This window comes from Mastomys coucha, unplaced genomic scaffold (assembly GCF_008632895.1).
Source record: "Mastomys coucha isolate ucsf_1 unplaced genomic scaffold, UCSF_Mcou_1 pScaffold12, whole genome shotgun sequence".
Taxonomy (NCBI): domain Eukaryota; kingdom Metazoa; phylum Chordata; class Mammalia; order Rodentia; family Muridae; genus Mastomys; species Mastomys coucha.
The window spans coordinates 91,667,086-91,684,505 of NW_022196894.1; the positions used below are offsets into that span (position 1 = coordinate 91,667,086).

Consider the following 17,420-nt stretch of genomic DNA (forward strand, 5'->3'; position numbering starts at 1 on the left):
AGAGGGCAGAGCTGCTGATTCTTACTGAAGCCTCTGGTTTCTGTAGAGTGACAGAGGGCAGAGCTGCTAATTCTTACTGAAGCCTCTGGTTTCTGTAGAGTGACAGAAGGCATTGCCTTGTGTACCACAGTGCAGTATCTGTGTTGTACATGGTTCCTTGGGGCTGAGACAAATAGGATGGACTATGCTAAGATTTCTATGACCTCCCTATTCAAGGAGATGCCAGCCAAGCTGCCATCTGTTCCCTTGGCCTATACATTTCAAAACAACTTTACTTAGAAGTGGTATGTAGATTTTCTGAAAGCCTTGCCCTGCCCAATATGCCCAATAACAACCCTGTCATGTAAGGATGTGGGTGATCCTCTCGCTTATTACTGGCTCAAGGTAGGAAGTGCAGATTCTTGTCACAGTGACCCTTGGGAAATCAGCCAAAGAGTAGCAGAAACTTTTGTTCTAAATACCAATGATTATCCTCTAATGAAAAAATAGCTTCATCAAATACATTGTGTACACATATAAGTATCTCAATGAAACCCATTACTGTGTATGGATATATATTACTAAGACATTGTGGTTTGAAAGAAAATGTCCCCCATAAACTCATAAAGAGTGGCACTATCAGGAGTTGTGGTCTTGAAAATAGTTCTGTCCTGTTGGGAGAAGTGTGTCACAGGGTGGGCTTTGATGTTTCAAATGCTGAAGCCAGGCCCATAGTCTGTCTCTGTCCCTGCATCCTGCTGATATGAATGTGGAACTCTCAGCTTCCTCTTCAGGACCATGTCTACCTGTATGCCACCATGATGCTAATAGACTAAACCTCTGAACTGTAAGCCAGCCCCAATTATATGCTTTTCTTTATAAAAGTTGTAGTGGTCATGGTATCTTTGCATAACAATTGGAATGCCAACTAAGAGATATTAAAAACAAAAGTCAATACTTAAAGTTGTAAGCAATTCGTATATTTAGAAATATCAGCCTCCTAAAGCTCAGGCAATATTGCCTCTATCTGTCTTCTGTTTACTTGATTTGGACAGTGTCCTGCTTGAGACAGTACTGACAATGGACTACACACTAAAGAGCATATGTAATAAAAATAACTTCCTCAGGGGTGGTCAAAGGTGCTGAAGTTATGCTCAGTTTGTATTAGGCTGACTTTGTGTACTTAGAAACAGATGGAAAAAAGATCTTTTCCTCACTCAGTGGCAGGTATATGATTGGAACCCCTGAAAAGAATCTCCAAATAAACTGATTAGCAAGAGAAAGACATGAAAAATTTGTTTAATCAAAGCTGTATAAAACATGGAGACCAGATATGAAACACAGAGATCAAAGGAACAATTTTAATGGACAGTTATACAGAGAAATGTGGGATTTGAGACCAAAGACAGAGAAGTGAGTGATGATGAACTTGGAGGGAGTCAAAATATTATTTGTAACTCTTCTTGGACCTAGTGACACTTCCTTTTGGTGAATACAGGCAGGATACTTGTGGCATGAAGATCTTCAAATAGGACAAAGGTCAATGTAAAAATCTCACCTCCCAATTTCACCTCCCAGTTTTCCATGAGGTGACTTTCTTGGGAGAACTATTTTCTGAACTGAGCCAGGCACATGAAGATTCTGAACTGAGCACACTACTGCAGTTATGGATGTGTTTCTACTGATAGGACTAACAGTTCATAGTCAATGCTCCTAATTTCATTTTCACTACTGTGATACTATGCCCCTGACAAAGAGCAGCTTAACACAGTAAAGGCTTCCTAGAACTTACAATTCCAGGTTACAGCCAGCCATTGGAGGAGGGTCAAGGTGGCAGGAACTTGTAGCATCTCATAAAGTCATATCCCTAGCCAAACAGAGATAAATGACTATTCATGCTTATTACTCATCTGGATTACTAGTGGATGTTGCTCACTTTCAGGCTGGGTCTTTTTACATCGATTAAGACAATTCAGACTTTCTTCCACAAATATCCCAATGGGCACACTCCCTCACTTAGCCTTTTCTCAGGTGATTTTAGATTGGTTCATGTTACCAATCAAAGATAATAGCATAGTTCAGATCCTTGCTTTTCTGGAGCATCAATATGACCCAGGTGCTGGTATCTGTTTTTATTTGAGTCACTTGCTCACTATGAGTGCATACTTTGTTCCTCTTTGGACAGGTAAGTATCATGAAGGATTCTTTTTATTTGCTGCAGGAATTAGTGCTGAGGTAGAGTAAGGATATAAACTTAGGTCTCCTGGTTTCATGGCTGAGACAAATAATCTTTTGTTTTTACTGGAAAAAAAGTTTTTCATACAATATAGTATGATTATGCTTTCCTCCTTCCTAAGCTGTTCCCAGGTCCTCCTGAGAGGCTCTGACAGTGCCTGACTAATACAGAAGTAGAGGCTCACAGTTTGCAGCCCCTTAACATGAACAACAATATGAATTAACTAATAACATAGGAGGGCCTAGTCAGTCATCAATGGGAGGAGAGGCCCTTGTTCCTGTGAAGGTTTATGCCCCAGTATAGGGGAATGCCAGGGCCAGGAAGTGGGAGAGGGTGGGTTGGTGAACAGGGAGAGGGGAGAGGAAACAGGGTTTGTTTTTTGTTTTTGTTTTTGATATTTTTTCGGAGGGTAGTTTGAAATGAAAAAAAAAAACTAACAAAAAAAGAAAGAAAAAAAAACCCTTAAATCACTTCCAAGCTCAAAAAAAAAAAATTGTCTCAGGCACTGTGTCACTTTTCTTGTTGCCTTGATCACATAACCAAAGAAAAAGCAATTTAAGAGCAGGTTTATTCTGGCTTACAGTTCAAGAGTCCATCTTTGTGGGGTCCTAACCACATGTGTGTAAGACAGATGGTCAAATTGTGGGGGTGAGAGGAGAGGGGAGGGTCCCATGTGTGCAGAATCCACAGGTTGAGGGGAGAGGGGAGGGGTCCCATGTGTGCAGGGTCCACAGGTTGAGGGGAGAGGGGAGGGGTCCCATGTGTGCAGGGTCCACAGGTTGAGGGGAGAGGGGAGGGGTCCCATGTGTGCAGGGTCCACAGGTTGAGAGGGGAGGGGAGGGGTCCCATGTGTGCAGAGTCCACAGGTTGAGGGGAGAGGGGAGGGGTCCCATGTGTGCAGGGTCCACAGGTTGACAAATGTCTTTCTCCATTCATCTCTTCCAGATTCTTTGAGGTAGGGTCTCTCTCACTTGAACCCAGACCTTGCCAACTTGGCTAATCAGTTTGCCTCAGGAATCCTGCTTCTGAGATTATATACCAGTCATTCTGCTGCACATTGTGTGGACCTTGGGGATTTGAACTCTAGTCCTCATGACCTTCACCCACTGAGTCAACTGCACAGCCTGAGCTCCCTCTGAGCTCCACACCCACTGAGCTCAGCAGCTCAGCTCACTTTCTCCTTTTTATTCTGTCCATTCCAACATCCTAGCCCCTGGAATGGTGCTGAGCTTAGGGTGGGCCTCATACCCCAGTCAGCCTAACTGAGAAACTCCCTCATTGGCATGTTGAGAGGTCTGTCTCCTAGGTGGTCCAAGATCCTCTCAATTTAACCATCACAAGCATGCTAAGCCCCCACAGAGCTCATTTTCCTGACCTCGGGGATCATTTGAAACAGAAGGTGGAGTCCATAACAAGAGGCTAAGGCAGTTTGACTGGATCGGCTTGGGAAACTGAATCACTGTGAGGACTTAAACCTCAGAATCACTAGCCAAGTAGTATCAACACAGGCTGGATTCCACTCAAGAAGGGAGGATTGTATGCCCACACTTACACGCGCCTGGAATTTTATTCGTAGGTTCCGAATCTTCTTGGGAGATGATTCACACAGACTTAGACCAATCCAGAGCTATCTGCATACCCATGTACACTTGGAATAAACCGAAGACCCGCACTGAGGGTTCCCGTATTACACAAAACAGCTCGGTAAACACGAGCCTTCTCTCCCACGTGGGGGCGCACCGAGACCTCCAGACGCTCAGAGCTCGCCCACACCTGTTCAGTCTACTCCCAGGCACTGTTCCCTGAGCAAGCAGCGGGGTGTGTTAAGTAATCTCAGTGCGAGTTCCGCAGAAGCAAATATTTGCATTTTGCAGAGAACGACGTGCTCTTGCCCAAGAAAATTACGGAGCATTTGTTTTCCTCCTTTTGAGGGTTTCCCCAAAATAGTTGCTTCAATCCGACTGCCACAAGTCCTGCTGACCCCTTCCTTTGGGCGCAGCGCTTGTCCCCACCAAGGCTTAGCTCTGAACCAGGATCTCTAATCTAGCGGGCGGGCGGGAGGAGGCGGACCCTTCGGGAACAGACAGCTCCTCCTCGGAGGGGAGGGACAGACTTCTCAAGGCCTTGTTCTCTAGCAGTCGCAGTGCCGGGTCCCAGAACTCAGTCCTACGCCACTGTTCTGACCACTGTGACCCGCTGCCCAGACGGCCCGGCCCTCAGGTGATCCGTGTGTCCCTCTGACATGTCGTCTTGCAGCCGCGTGGCCCTGGTAACCGGGGCTAACAAGGGCATCGGCTTCGCGATCACGCGTGACCTGTGTCGGAAGTTCTCCGGGGACGTGGTGCTCACTGCACGGGACGAGGCGCGGGGCCACACGGCGGTGCAGAAGCTGCAGGCGGAGGGCCTGAGCCCACGTTTCTATCAGCTGGACATCGACGACCCGCAGAGCATCCGCGCACTGCGCGACTTTCTGCGCAAGGAGTACGGGGGACTTAACGTGCTGGTCAACAACGCGGGCATCGCCTTTAGAAGTAGGTGTGGGCTCCAGGAGGAGAAATCCGGGGTTCTCCGAGGGTGCTGGGCAGCGAGTCTCTGGGATCCGGAGGCTGCGCCAGCCCGTCTGGGTGTGCCTGGCTAGCGCCCTGCGAGGCGGGTTCCCGCGTGCTGTGACTCGGGTGCGGGCCAGCCCAGGCGCCTCACTCCACGCCCCACCCGGCCGGCGGCCTGTGCCGGCCTGTGCTCTGCCCGAGGCCCTCCTTGGAACTTTCAGCTGCGCCTGTTTGCAAGAAAACCCGCCTCTTGGGAGGGGACCACGCCTTGCCAAGCTCATCAGTTTTCTGTCCCACGCACGAAGGCTTTTCTCAGAGAAGGGTCTTCCAAAAAATGGTTGGAGCTTTCCCTTCTCGTGAAACAAGGGTGTATTCATAGATGCTAGGAGACATCTGCTGAGGACAGGAAATGGGTCGCCCGGACACAATTAGCGCGCACTGGCACGATAGTGGGTTTCCTACCAGCTTTAATGGAGCGTTTTGAGAGGCTCTAGGAAAAAGGAAGCGAGTCCTGCTTCCCTCCTCCTGGGGAAACTACGTTTGTTATTAACTTGCAAGCGTGGTTTGGAAATCATCTTCCTTTAGGGGGAAAAAAATCAAGATCGCTTACTCTAAAAAAAAGTTCAATTAGCAAAATTATTCAGTTGCCATATGCTGGGACAGAAAGAAACAGTCCAGCTTCACTTAGAATGCTGAGAGAGCCGGAGACTAATAAGGGAGGGAGACTATTGTGGGAGTAGAAATCTCTGTCCGGTTGACCCTGGACACCATAGGCGCCTTGACTGAGACCCAAGTCACTTCCAAACTCAGCACCCGAGCTTTGGGGAAGGGGAGGGACGAGTTCACCACCCCAGCCACTCGGCCTCCGTTGGAAGGTTTGGAGAATTACTGCCCTGGAAGTTCCTGCTTCTTAAGTGTGGGCCGTGTGTACGCAAACCTGAGCAGCAGCTGCCCCCGCCACACACACACACACACACACACACACACACACACACACACACACACACACGCAAGCTGAGATCTTACACCTGCCACACCAGAGCCTGCACCTCTATTTACCCAACCTCCAGGAATCACAAAGCTTGAGATGGGAAGATCAAAACTGGGTGCTCTTGAGATGCCGCATGAGAGCAACTTGGGGTGTGGACCAGAAAGTTCTTTCCTTAAGCTCACAAGAGCTTTAGAATGATCAAGTTCTAGTTTGGCTCGCCGGGGCGTGAGCGTTTGTGTGTGTGTATGTGTGTGTGTGTGTGTGTGTGTGTGTGTGTGTGTGTGTGTGTGTGTAGTTTACAGATGTGTGCATCACCACGCTCAGCAAGTCTGTTCTAAAGTTAGCACACTTTCCCTTTAGCTGTTATGTGATAAGATCCAACTTCTCACAGGAAAATGTAATTCCTTTTTTTCCTTGTGCTTTTCAAAGCGGATGATCCAACACCCTTTGACATTCAAGCTGAGGTAACACTGAAGACGAACTTTTTTGCCACTAGAAATGTCTGCTCTGAGTTACTGCCCATAATGAAACCACATGGTAAGTCCAAAGTAGAACTACTGTCCCTCAAGAAGTGGCCACTTCAAACAGGGCAACTGACAGGAACCACCCAGGGCTGCCATTTGCTTGTGAGATGGAGGGTAAAAACTGCCTTATTTTATCAAGGTGTCTGGCTCTTGTACTTGAGCCTTTAGCTGTGGTTGTCAGAACTCTGCGGTACTGATCAGTGTTCTTGGGGTCTGTGTCATGAGCTCCACCTCCATTAGAGGATGCAGCATGCCCACAAAGGTCTGTGGTATCTTAGAGAATCCCCTCCCCCTCCTGCCCCACCCCATGTTGGAAGGATGGGCTCACCCCTTCCAGACTTGTCTGACTATATGACATTCCTTCTTTTCCTTTCTTATGTGAAACTTAAAAAAAAACAACAAAAAAAAAAAAACTTATGAGAAACGTTTTTTTTTCTAAATGTAAGCTGAGAGGATCCAAAAGAAGTAGTTTTTGTGGAGAAACACTTTACCTCTGGCCCATGAGGGTTCAATATTTATTATTAATTATCATTAATTTCCTTCTAATGTTTATTGGGTGCCCACCATTATGCCCAGCCCTTGTGGTGTAATTGGGCCCATCATACACAGAAGGACCACTTTATCCACGGAGCCTGGAACTGAGTTGGGAGACAGAGATTTTCTAACAAAGACTCTAATGTGTGAAATGGCCAACTTGGTGGAGAGACGCACTTCTCTGAGGATTTTCTTTATCTGAGATTGGCTGTGGTTCTGTGGGAAAGCTCTGTGACTGATATTTTGTTGTTGGGTTTTTTTTTTAAAGGTTTATTCATTTATTTTATGTATTTGAGTGCTCTATCTGTATGTGCATCTGCTTGCCAGAAGAGGGCAGCAGATCCCTTTCTAGATGGTTGTGAGCCACCATATAGTTGCTGGGAATTGAACTCAAGACCTCTGGAAGAGCAGTCAGTGATTTTAACCTCTGAGCCATCTCTCCAGCCCCCAGCTATTGTTTTTAAAACATAATTTTCAGGGCTAGAGAGGTAGTTTGTCAATTAAGAGCACTTGTTGCTCTTGCCGAAGAAATGGCTCAGTTCCCATGGTTCCCTGCACCTACATAGCTTACAACCGTTGGCAACTCCAGTTCCAGAGGACCCAACACCCTGTTCTAACCTCTTTGGGCACAGGACAAGCACATCATGCACATACATACATACATACAGGCAAAACACTCATACAGACACATAAAATAAATAGATCTTTAAAAAATTTAATTTTCTTAACATTTTGAATGAGAATTAACTCAGGTTGTGAGAATTGGGTTTTTTCCTTCTTTTTTTTAAAACAGGATCTAACTCTATAGTGTTTTCTGGCCTTGAATTTGCTGTGTAGACCAGGTTGGCCTTGAACCTGTGATGCCTCCTCCTTCGTTTGCTTCCTGGGTGCTGGGATTCCAGGCATGCATCCCTCTACCCAGATTAGCTGTAAGAAATTTTCAATCTGAAAATTTCTAAGCATGGTAAGATCTGAACTTGAATCCCTGCCCACCACCTGCTCTTTTCTCCATTGTTTCTTTTTTTTTTTTTTTTAAGATTTATTTATTTATTATATGTAAGTACACTGTAGCTGTCTTCAGACACACCAGAAGAGGGCATCAGATCTCATTACAGGTGGTTGTGAGCCACCATGTGGTTGCTGGGATTTGAACTCATGACCTTCCAAAGAGCAGTCGGTGCTCTTCCCCACTGAGCCATCTCACCAGCCCCTCTCCATCGTTTCTTAGATGGGTTCATAGGAAGTCTCCAGGCACCGCACACACCTGTGATCCCTGAACTCAAAAGCCCAGCTTGACCTACACCACCAGATCAAATATACTTTATTCTATTGAAATGAGAATTACAGCATCAAGTGTCAGCCAAGCCATTTTGAAAGTTAAAGGAGAGCTCTGGGAGGAATAGGGTGGGGGCAAGAACCAGGAGAAGCACATCTTTAATCAAGTCTGCAACTTCCTGCCCTGAGGGAACTCTGATTGATGGTGTGCCTGGAACCTGTGACTTGGCTACGTGCTGTTCGCCAGTAGATACAGTGCTTACTCTCACAGCCTTGTCCTTTCTGTTTAGCTTTTAGCACATTACTTTTCAGGAACCTAGGTCTTGCTTGCTTGCCCAAGACAAAAATAGCTTAAACAACAATTAAGTCACTAGAGGGAGCTACTTGCCTGTTCTTTCTTTATAAAAAAAAAAAAATAGTGGAAGTTGTTTCTGTCTGCATGGAAACACATGCAGACAAACAATGGCCAAGCATGCACAAGCACGCACGTGTGCACACACACACATGCACACACTCGTGCACCCAACAATGCAGCTGCTGGTAGATGGTGTGGTGTAGTCCCTCTTAGAGCTGTTAGGACCATCTGGTTAATAGGATGACCTTTGATCACCCTCCAGCATCTCCCTCACATGTGCCCCCAGATCAAAGAGGACACAAGATAACTTCCCCCTATAATAAGGATTAGAATTTCCTCCAAGGCACCCAGCAGCTCCTACAGTTAGTGTTTATTGTCTTCCTTGCCCCCCTCCCTCCCTTCTTTCTCTATACACTTTGCAGACTTCAAACTGCATAGCCCAAGCTGGCCTTGAACTCACAGCCTCCCAATTGCCAAAATCGTATTATGAAACCTACTGCCTCTTTCGTAGCTGTGAACTTTTGCCAATGTAAATATTAAGTCATATTCATGAATTGGTTCATTATCATGTTACTGGATTAATTTAGATTAATGAGATCGGAACAAGGGTGGAGAATGGGCCTTCCTCCTGTGTGGATGAGGTTATCACTAAGGGTTCACTTCCAGGAGAGGCTGATTCCAGTTTAGGGGCTCAGGGATGGAGGTGGTTGCCCACAGCCCTAGCCAACTGTGCAACCTAGGGAATTGAGAGCTTTCCTCCTGAAGGAGAAAGACACTATCCCTTGGGATGCAGGTGATAAGCAGGTGGATTGTGTGTGTTGAAGGAAGAGGGTGTTTTTAATAAAACTGCCTGATGATTTTGTCACCTGCCATGGTGACTTGCCTCTAGAAACAGTAACAATAGGTGTGCCGGGTCTGGTCTCAGAGGGGTCTAGGTATGCCGGGTCTGGTCTCAGAGGGGTATACTCAAGGCTTTTCTGTTATGACAGCGACTTAAAAATGAACACAGACAAAATGCCAACTAAATGTATCCGCCCAGACTAGGTGGACGTTATAGTTCTGAAGGAAGGACAGCATGGGTGGATACAAGAAGAACTGAGGATTTCAATTTGCATAGCACATTCCACCCTGCCTGAGCAAGTTCTTAGGAGGCTGGTCGGTCCTGACCTGCGAGTAGGATGCCTTTGCCTCTGTGGCATTTTTAACTTTGAGGCTTGCTATTGTGGCCCCTGGGCCCTGTCTATCTGTTTTGTAGCTTTCCTATGAAAACATGAGACAGATGTGATCCTGAGGACTCCTTCCTGACGCAGTACTTTAGTTTCCTTTGGGTGGTCCCCAGCTGCCACAGATCTGCAGACACATGAGTTAAAATCTTTAACATCTTTAAAAGCAAGGCTTCATCCATTGAACTGAGTACAGGGTCCTCAATGAAGGAGTTAGAGAAAGGACCAAAGGAGCTGAAGGGTTTGCAGCCCCTTAGGACGAACAACAATATGAACTAACTAGTACCCTCAGAGTTCCCAAGGACTCAACCACCAACCAAGGAGTACACATGGTGGGACTGATTGCTCTGGCAGTATGTGTATAGTAGAGAATTGCAAAGTCAGTCATCAATGGGAGGAGAGGCCCTTGGCCCTGTGAAGGTTCTATGCCCAGTGTAGGGGAATGCCAGAGCAAAAGTGGGAGAGGGTGGAGTGAGAAGCAGGGGGAGGGGGCAGGCAACAGGGGTTTGTTCTTGTTGTTTTTGGTTTTTTTTGTTTGTTTGTTTTTTGTTTTTGTTTTTTGTTTTGTTTTGTTTTTTGGAGGGGATACTGGGAAAGGAGAAATATGACATGTAAATAAAGAAAATATCTAATTTTTAAAAAAGCAAGGCTTATAAACCTTTTCCATCTTTTACTCTAGTGGAAATTTAATGCAACACCAAGTATTATATGAAATTGGTATATAAACCAACATTTTCTGATAATGAACCATAAGACATTTATTTTAAAATAATTCTTTTAGAGCTGGGGATGTAGCTCAGTCGTTACAGTGCTTGCCTAGCATCCCAGAGGCCTTGGGTTTAATTCCTAGTAATATATAAACTGCATATGGCAGCACATGCCTGTACTCCTAGGGTGCAGGCAAGAGGATCCAAGGTTACCCTCAGCTACCTACAGGGCATTTGAAGCACAACCTGAGCTACATGAGAATCTGTCAAAAAACAAAAGAAACAAAAACAAAAAAAAAATATCAGTTAAGATTAAGGCAAATTTACATAGTAATGAGATGCATGTGCTTCTTTATTTACATAGAACTTTAGATCATGGTTGGGTAATTGATGCTACGGGATGTAGCAAATCTTCAACATTTTCCAAAAGTCAATCAAAATTTTTAATTTACAACCATTGGTGCCAAGAACATCTCTTCACATAAATACATATTACAGAATGTTGGAAGTATGTTAGGGCCATTTTAAAAGTGCTGGAAATTCTGTCCTAAGCTCAAGCCAAAATTCATTTTACTAATCTTCTGAAACTTAACAGCACCTCCAGCAATAGTCTTTAGAATGAAACATTTTAGAATAGTGCAGTCTAAAGATACACTAACCTGATACTTGTGTTCTGTGGAATGAAACATTCTAACATAATGCAGTCCAAAGTTACCCTAACCTGATACTCACAGACTGTGGGATGATAGTAGGAGAATGTCAAAAGATTGGTTTTAGCAACTGAACTACTACTATCTTTCTATAAGAGCAGAAAAGCTGGCCTGTGGAGTAACAAGTCGTTGCAGGTCACCACACATGAGTTCCAGACTTGAAAAGAAATCTTTTACACAGTGCTTCTCTGCACATGTGTGGTTAGAACCAAGGCTGCAGTAAAGTCACATGACACAAAACTGTTGAACACTGCCAGAAAAACCTCAAATTCAGTATGCATTTGATTTTGAATTCATTTTTAGACACTGCACAATTTACAACATATATGCAAACATATATATGTGAATACATGTATATGTAATAGTAAAAAGATTTTGAAATATATATAATGTATTTAAATATATATTTATAAATCTATATGTAAATATATTGCTGTGGAAGGAAAGCCTGGTCAGTGGTAGCAATGTGTTTGCCCCTTGGAATACACACAAACAGACACACACATACACACACGTCGACTGTACATCTTCTAGACTTGCTTTCTATTTGTTTGTGTATTTGTTTATTTGGAGGTGTATGCATGTTTGTACGCATCATGTATGGATGTCAGAGGACAAACATGAATTAGTTCTCCCCTTCCACTCTAGGGCTGGAGAGATGGCTCAGTGGTTAAGAGCACTGACTGCTCTTCCAACGCCCCCAGGTTCAGTTCCCAGCAATCACATGGTGGCTCACACCCATCTGTAACAGTATACCCTCTTCTGATGTGTCTGAAGACAGCAACAATGTACTGTTGCTACATAAAAGATTAGATAATTTAAAAAAAAAATTAAAAAAAAAAAAAAAGAATGGAACTCTGGTCATTTGGCTTGAAGGCAGGAGCCCCTGCTTGTCGAGTTGTCTCCGCCGCTCCAATTTCTTTTTTATCAGCAGTTAAACCCAAACTGCACCACGACTATGGTGCATACCTCCATACTCTGTGAAATACCCTTTGTGATGGGCTTTCCTGGTCTTGTCCGTTGCAGGTAGAGTGGTGAACATCAGCAGTCTGCAGGGGTTAAAGGCCCTTGAGAACTGCAGTGAACATCTTCAGGAAAGGTTCCGATGTGACACACTTACGGAGAGGGACCTGGTTGACCTCATGAAAAAGTTTGTGGAGGACACAAAAAATGAAGTCCATGAGAGGGAAGGTTGGCCAGACTCAGCTTACGGGGTGTCCAAGCTGGGGGTGACAATCCTTACTAGAATCCTGGCCCGGCAGCTGGATGAGAAGAGGAAAGCAGACAGGATTCTGCTGAACGCCTGCTGCCCGGGATGGGTGAAGACAGACATGGCGAGGGCCCAGGGCTCCCGGACCGTGGAAGAGGGGGCCGAAACCCCCGTTTATTTGGCCCTCCTGCCTCCAGATGCCACTGAACCTCATGGCCAGCTCGTCCGTGACAAAGTTGTGCAAACATGGTGAAGATCTACTCTGGGGCTTAACTGTTTGATAAACGTTAACGGGAGAGATGAATGCAGGCTGATGTGGTTTGATTCTTTCCCACATCCACCTTCCTATCTTTGGCTCTACAAGCTCAATCTGAACAATTTGCTGTGTCCACACTCTCTTAGCTCATCGTGTTTTCATCCAGTTAATGTGCCTGCTTTGTTTTTCAAATTAAAAAGATTTGTTTTATTTTATGTATTGCTTGTTTTTTTTTTTTGTTTTATGTGGGTATAAGTGCTGTGTGTGTGTGCGTGTGTGTGTGTGTGTGTGTGTGTGTGTGTGTGCGCGCGTGCGCGCGCGCGTGTTTATGTATCATGTGCATTCAGGGTGCCCATAGAGGCCTGAGGCGGGTGTTGGATCTCTTGGAACGGAAGTTATAGGTGTTTGCAAAGGCCCCTGCCAGAAAGCAAGTGCTCTGTCTGCACAGCCAGCCTGTCTCCCCTTCCCCTCAACCCGCCTTTATTTCATTGACTAAAGCCAACATCCATTCAGCCAGGCTGTGGGTCTCAGCTGGCTTCTGAACTGTCTCAGCGGGTCACAGTCAAGTGTCTGTGGCTGGGGGGAGGCGAACACCACATGGAGGAATCGCCAAGCATTGCAGTTCTGCTTAAACACAAGACAGGAAGTGGAGACGTCAACTGCCTGGCCTTTTCATTTCGACTTCCTCTTCTATCAGGAGCCAATCACAGCGTCACACGTGGAGCTGTGAAGACCCTTGCCAACTGTAACAGGCAGGAGGGCACTACAACCACTGCCAGCAATTGGATTCGCTGCCCGGTCCCCGTGGTTGAGTGACAAGTAGGTGGCTTGAACATGCCGTAATGAAAGCAGACAGATTGAACTGGCTTAGGGCTAGAGCTGTGAGTGGCCACACCCCAACATAGGGACAGATCCAGGCAGGCCACAGCCAGAGTGGAGGTGGAGACAGGTCAGCCCTCAAGAGGAACGTTTACAGAGTGGCCCAAGGACTAACTCCCTTCCCTCACCTCAGACAGTTCCTGAGAGCTTGAGTGTCTAAGACGCTCTCTCTGCTTGAAATCCCTGTTTTCCTTAAGCAGGTTGAATCCACCCATTGACGGCAGCTCAGAGGAATTTGAATGACAGAAATGCATTAAAATGTTCCATGGCATGTCGCAGAGGAGCGGTAATCAAGACGAGAGTCCAAAGCAATGCAAAGCATGAACTAAAGACTTAGCAGACTGTGTGCCTGCCCTGCTGTGTTTCTCAACGGGGCTACTCTGGAACCGTGGTGACATTGTCATTTTCCTTCTTGTTCTTTCAGTTTTGGGGGTTTGTTTTGTTTTGTTTTTTGTTTTAGGAGGGGGACATTGGATATAAAAAGTAAGTTTCATGGTTACATCTCCATACATGTGTATGATTATATTTTGTTCTTTTAAATTTTTGTTTTATTTCTTTTATTATGTATGCATGTGTGCATGCATATGTATGTGTATGTTAATGCAATGTCATAAGTACCATTACATCTGCATGCCACAGATGTGGAAGTCACAGGACAACATTGGGGAATTGGTTCTTGCCACCATGGGTGCCAGGGATCCAACTCTGGTCTTCAGGTTTGCATGACAAGTGCTTTTAATTTCTGAACCATCTCACCAACTCAACTTGGAGATTTTTTGAGATAGGGACTCACTCTGTAGTCCAGGCTGGCCTAGAACTCGTATCAGTCCCCTGCTCCAGTCTCTCGTGCTGTGATTTCAGGCTACTGTGTCTGAATTCACTCTCATTTTCCAAATGCAGAAATAAAATCTCAGGATTATTAATTAACTTGTCCTGGATCACACATCTATGGAGAGCACATCCATGACTGTGTGAATGAAGACCCACTAGTTTCTGACCATGGCCATATCTGGTTTCTGCTATACTTCTAGAAGCTGTTTGTAGCCTTGTCGATGTAATAATTTAAGGTAGATTTTGGGGGGTCTCTGCAATCTTCACAGGCTGTAGGGAGACAGGCCCTGGGAGTTCAGCTCAGCACTCAGTAGCTAGTATTGGTTCAAACTTCTGGCACTGGGCCTGCAATGGTTTATTTAAGCATCTTTAAGCACAGCAGAATTTGGTGAACATTATTATTCTGAAGACTTAGCTCAATCCCATGTGGGCCACAAAGTAAAATAAATACAGACTAGACGTGACCACAGCAAAACGGTTGCATTTTATAAATCTCGGGAGTCTAGTGCAGCAGGAGGGAGCATGGGGTCTGCCAAGATGTTCCCCCTGAGGAGTCAGCCATGTTGACAGACCTAATATAAAGGTCTATTGGTGGGATGAGGAGGGGACCTGGAAAAGGGGTAGAAGCAGAGAAAGGATGGAGACAGAAGAACAGAAAGAGAGAGGACTGAGAAAGGGAGAAAGAGGGGAAGAGGCTGGCTGGGGACATGTGCAGACAGGGTTGGGTTGGGGAAAGGTCTTATATGCCTGGCTCCTGGCTAGTACCTGGTAGTTGGAGATGCAAGCTGTTGCTAGGTAACAGTTGGGCAGAGCCTAGAGGAATTGCTAACAAAAACCCTCATAAGGTCCATGAAGATAGGGTCTATAGACTGGGAAAGAAATTTTGATGAGGGTCAGAGGGAGGATGCAGTGCAGTAGAAGTCTCTATCCACCCAGAAGGCTGGAGCAGAAATGCATTCTAGTTTGGGGACTAGGTAGGTATTGTAGAAAGAATATCTTGTGTATTGTATGGATGCATCACCTGTCAATTAAAAAGCCCATGGCCTATGGCTTAGGCAGAAAATAAAAGGTGGGACAACTGTGAGGAAAAAGAATTCTGGGTTAGAGCCAGAAGGGAAAGCTGCCTGGGAAGGTATGAGAAGGATGCAGGGTACCTGAGCACAGGTTACCAGCCATGAGACAGAATGTAGGTTAAAATAATTGGGTTATCTAAGTTATGACCTAGTCAGAGAAGAGCCTAGATATATGACCAAGGTGTTTGTAAATGTATTTTGAGTGTGAGTCTTATTTCTGGGAACATAGGACTGGGAAGACAGATTGGACGTTAACTTCAACAAGGTATTGCACCCTTCCCTTGAGGAAACAACCCCATGTGCTCAACATTCCGGGTTCCTAGGTACGTATGTGCGAGCAGGAGGACATTCCAGGTTCCTAGGTGCGTATGTGCGAGCAGGAGGACCTCCTTACCTCCTACAGGAGATGATGTGCCTCATCTGAGTAACTTGTATGCTGTCTGAGCATATGTCCTCAGATTGGATAGATTCCCCACCGAGGAGGGGGTGATTTAAATGCAGCATATTTCAAATTAATCGCATCTTTTGATATTTATTTCTTTGAGGAAGATGGAGCTGTCAGGTTTTCTGGATCAGCTTTTGTATGGTAACCCCACATAAACCACACCAGCTTTAGACCAGGCCTTTCAACTTCTCCTTCTGCAAACTTTCAGGAACTGTGATGGACTGAAAATCTGCATAGTAACAATGTGTGGATATAATAATATACATAATAATATATTACATATAATAATATATAATAATAGTAACTTGTGGACATAATAAACATGATGATAAGTAGGACAGAGACCTGCTTAAGTGACAAGCAGCCAAAAAGTGCGCCCAGCATCAGTATAGAGCTGCATCTGGCTTCTCTGGGAGAGGAAGGAGTGGATTCTGTCCAGCAGAGGCAGAGTCTAAGGGGGCCACAGTGTTTACTCTCCAGAGATGGGTACTAGGCTCTTAAAGAATTACCAACATCTGTATATCCAAATTCAGTGCCTCCAAAGGGCCAGTGTCTAATGGGTGGAGTGGCCTGAGCTACAAAATGCAGTAGGGTTCTGCTGTCTGGTGCTCTCTCTTTTCTGAGACAGAGTCTCTCTACATAGTTCTAGGTAGCCTAGAATTCACTATGTAGATCAAGCTGACCTCAACTTACAGAGATCTGCCTGTCTCTGCCTCTGCCTCCATGCGCTGTGTTCTAATGTGCCCTTAAAAGTCAGCAGGAGGGGACTGAAGTTCAGCTTTACTCTGTCCCAGAATGAATAATGTGTTGGAGCTCTAAAGTTCAGATGAATGCTAAATTTGAAATTCTCTAATTAGTCTGGCTTATCTTGTAAGGAGCCTTCATTATTTGCAGATGGCAAAGTATGAAGTGTAATAACACAATCTGACCCAAGAAAACACTTTTAAAATTAATTAGACATGTTTTAAATTAGCTAATTAACTACGTTTTAGCTATAATAGGAACCGAATACAGAGGCTGCACGTGCTGGGCAAGAGGTCCACCATTGAGCTCTGTCCTTTGCCTAGGTTTTCTTGTTCGCTGGTTTTTGTTTTAAGATAGTGTCCTATGGCTGTTTGAATGGTACAGCCCCCATTATATAGGCTTATAGATTTGAATTCTTGGTCCCTAGCTGGTGGAACTGTTTGGGACAAATTAGGAAGTGTGCATCGATGTTTCAAAAGCCCCTATCATCCTATAGCCCCAGCCCTTGTGTTTTTAGATCAGAGGCGAGCTCAGCTACTGCCTGCCTGCCTGTCGCCATGCTTTCTGATATGACGGACTCTCTCAAACAGTAAGCCCCGCCCCCTTTAAATACTTTTTTAAAATTAGTTGCCTTGGTCATGATGTTTTGTCATGGCAGTAGAAAAGTGACTAAGACAGAAGCAAGGCAGAAACCTGAAGGCAGAAACTGAAGAAAAGACCTCGAAGGAACACTGCTTGCTTGCTTGAAGATTCTGTCTCCACTGGGATTACAGTGGGAATGCCTGCCCAGCATTCCCTGGGTGCTGGGGATTTGAACTCAGGTCCTTATGCTTTGTTCAGCAAGTGCTTTTTTTTTTTTACCTGCTGACTCATCGCCCCAGCCATCCCATTTTTTTTGG

At 45.2% G+C, this 17,420-nt stretch overlaps 1 protein-coding gene and 1 long non-coding RNA gene across 5 annotated transcripts in view; both read left to right on the forward strand.

Moving 5' to 3' along the window:
* Window positions 1-4,184: 4,184 nt before the first annotated feature.
* Cbr3 (carbonyl reductase 3) lies at window positions 4,185-12,768 on the forward strand. The gene is made up of 3 exons (XM_031364468.1): window positions 4,185-4,746; window positions 6,185-6,292; window positions 12,110-12,768. Exons 1-3 carry the CDS (start codon window positions 4,458-4,460, stop codon window positions 12,544-12,546), a joined length of 834 nt encoding a protein of 277 aa, XP_031220328.1. The 5' UTR covers window positions 4,185-4,457; the 3' UTR covers window positions 12,547-12,768.
* A 348-nt stretch (window positions 12,769-13,116) lies between these two features.
* Window positions 13,117-17,420, forward strand: part of LOC116086618 — a 6,459-nt gene continuing 2,155 nt past the window's right edge. For 2 of the 4 annotated variants that reach the window (XR_004117007.1, XR_004117005.1), the window contains exons 1-4: window positions 13,117-13,368; window positions 13,626-13,911; window positions 15,562-15,655; window positions 17,039-17,110. This is a non-coding gene — a long non-coding RNA (uncharacterized LOC116086618). The remainder of the gene's footprint in view (window positions 13,369-13,625; window positions 13,912-15,561; window positions 15,656-17,038; window positions 17,111-17,420) is intronic. The other 2 variants (XR_004117008.1, XR_004117006.1) reach the window with 2 other exon arrangements.

Bases quoted from the DNA above. Each gene is read 5' to 3' on its own strand.
- Cbr3 (XM_031364468.1), top strand. From the start codon at position 4,458: ATGTCGTCTTGCAGCCGCGTGGCCCTGGTAACCGGGGCTAACAAGGGC. The intron at 4,747-6,184 runs GTAGGTGTGGGC...TGCTTTTCAAAG, and splicing joins CGCGGGCATCGCCTTTAGAA to CGGATGATCCAACACCCTTT. The intron at 6,293-12,109 runs GTAAGTCCAAAG...TGTCCGTTGCAG, and splicing joins GCCCATAATGAAACCACATG to GTAGAGTGGTGAACATCAGC.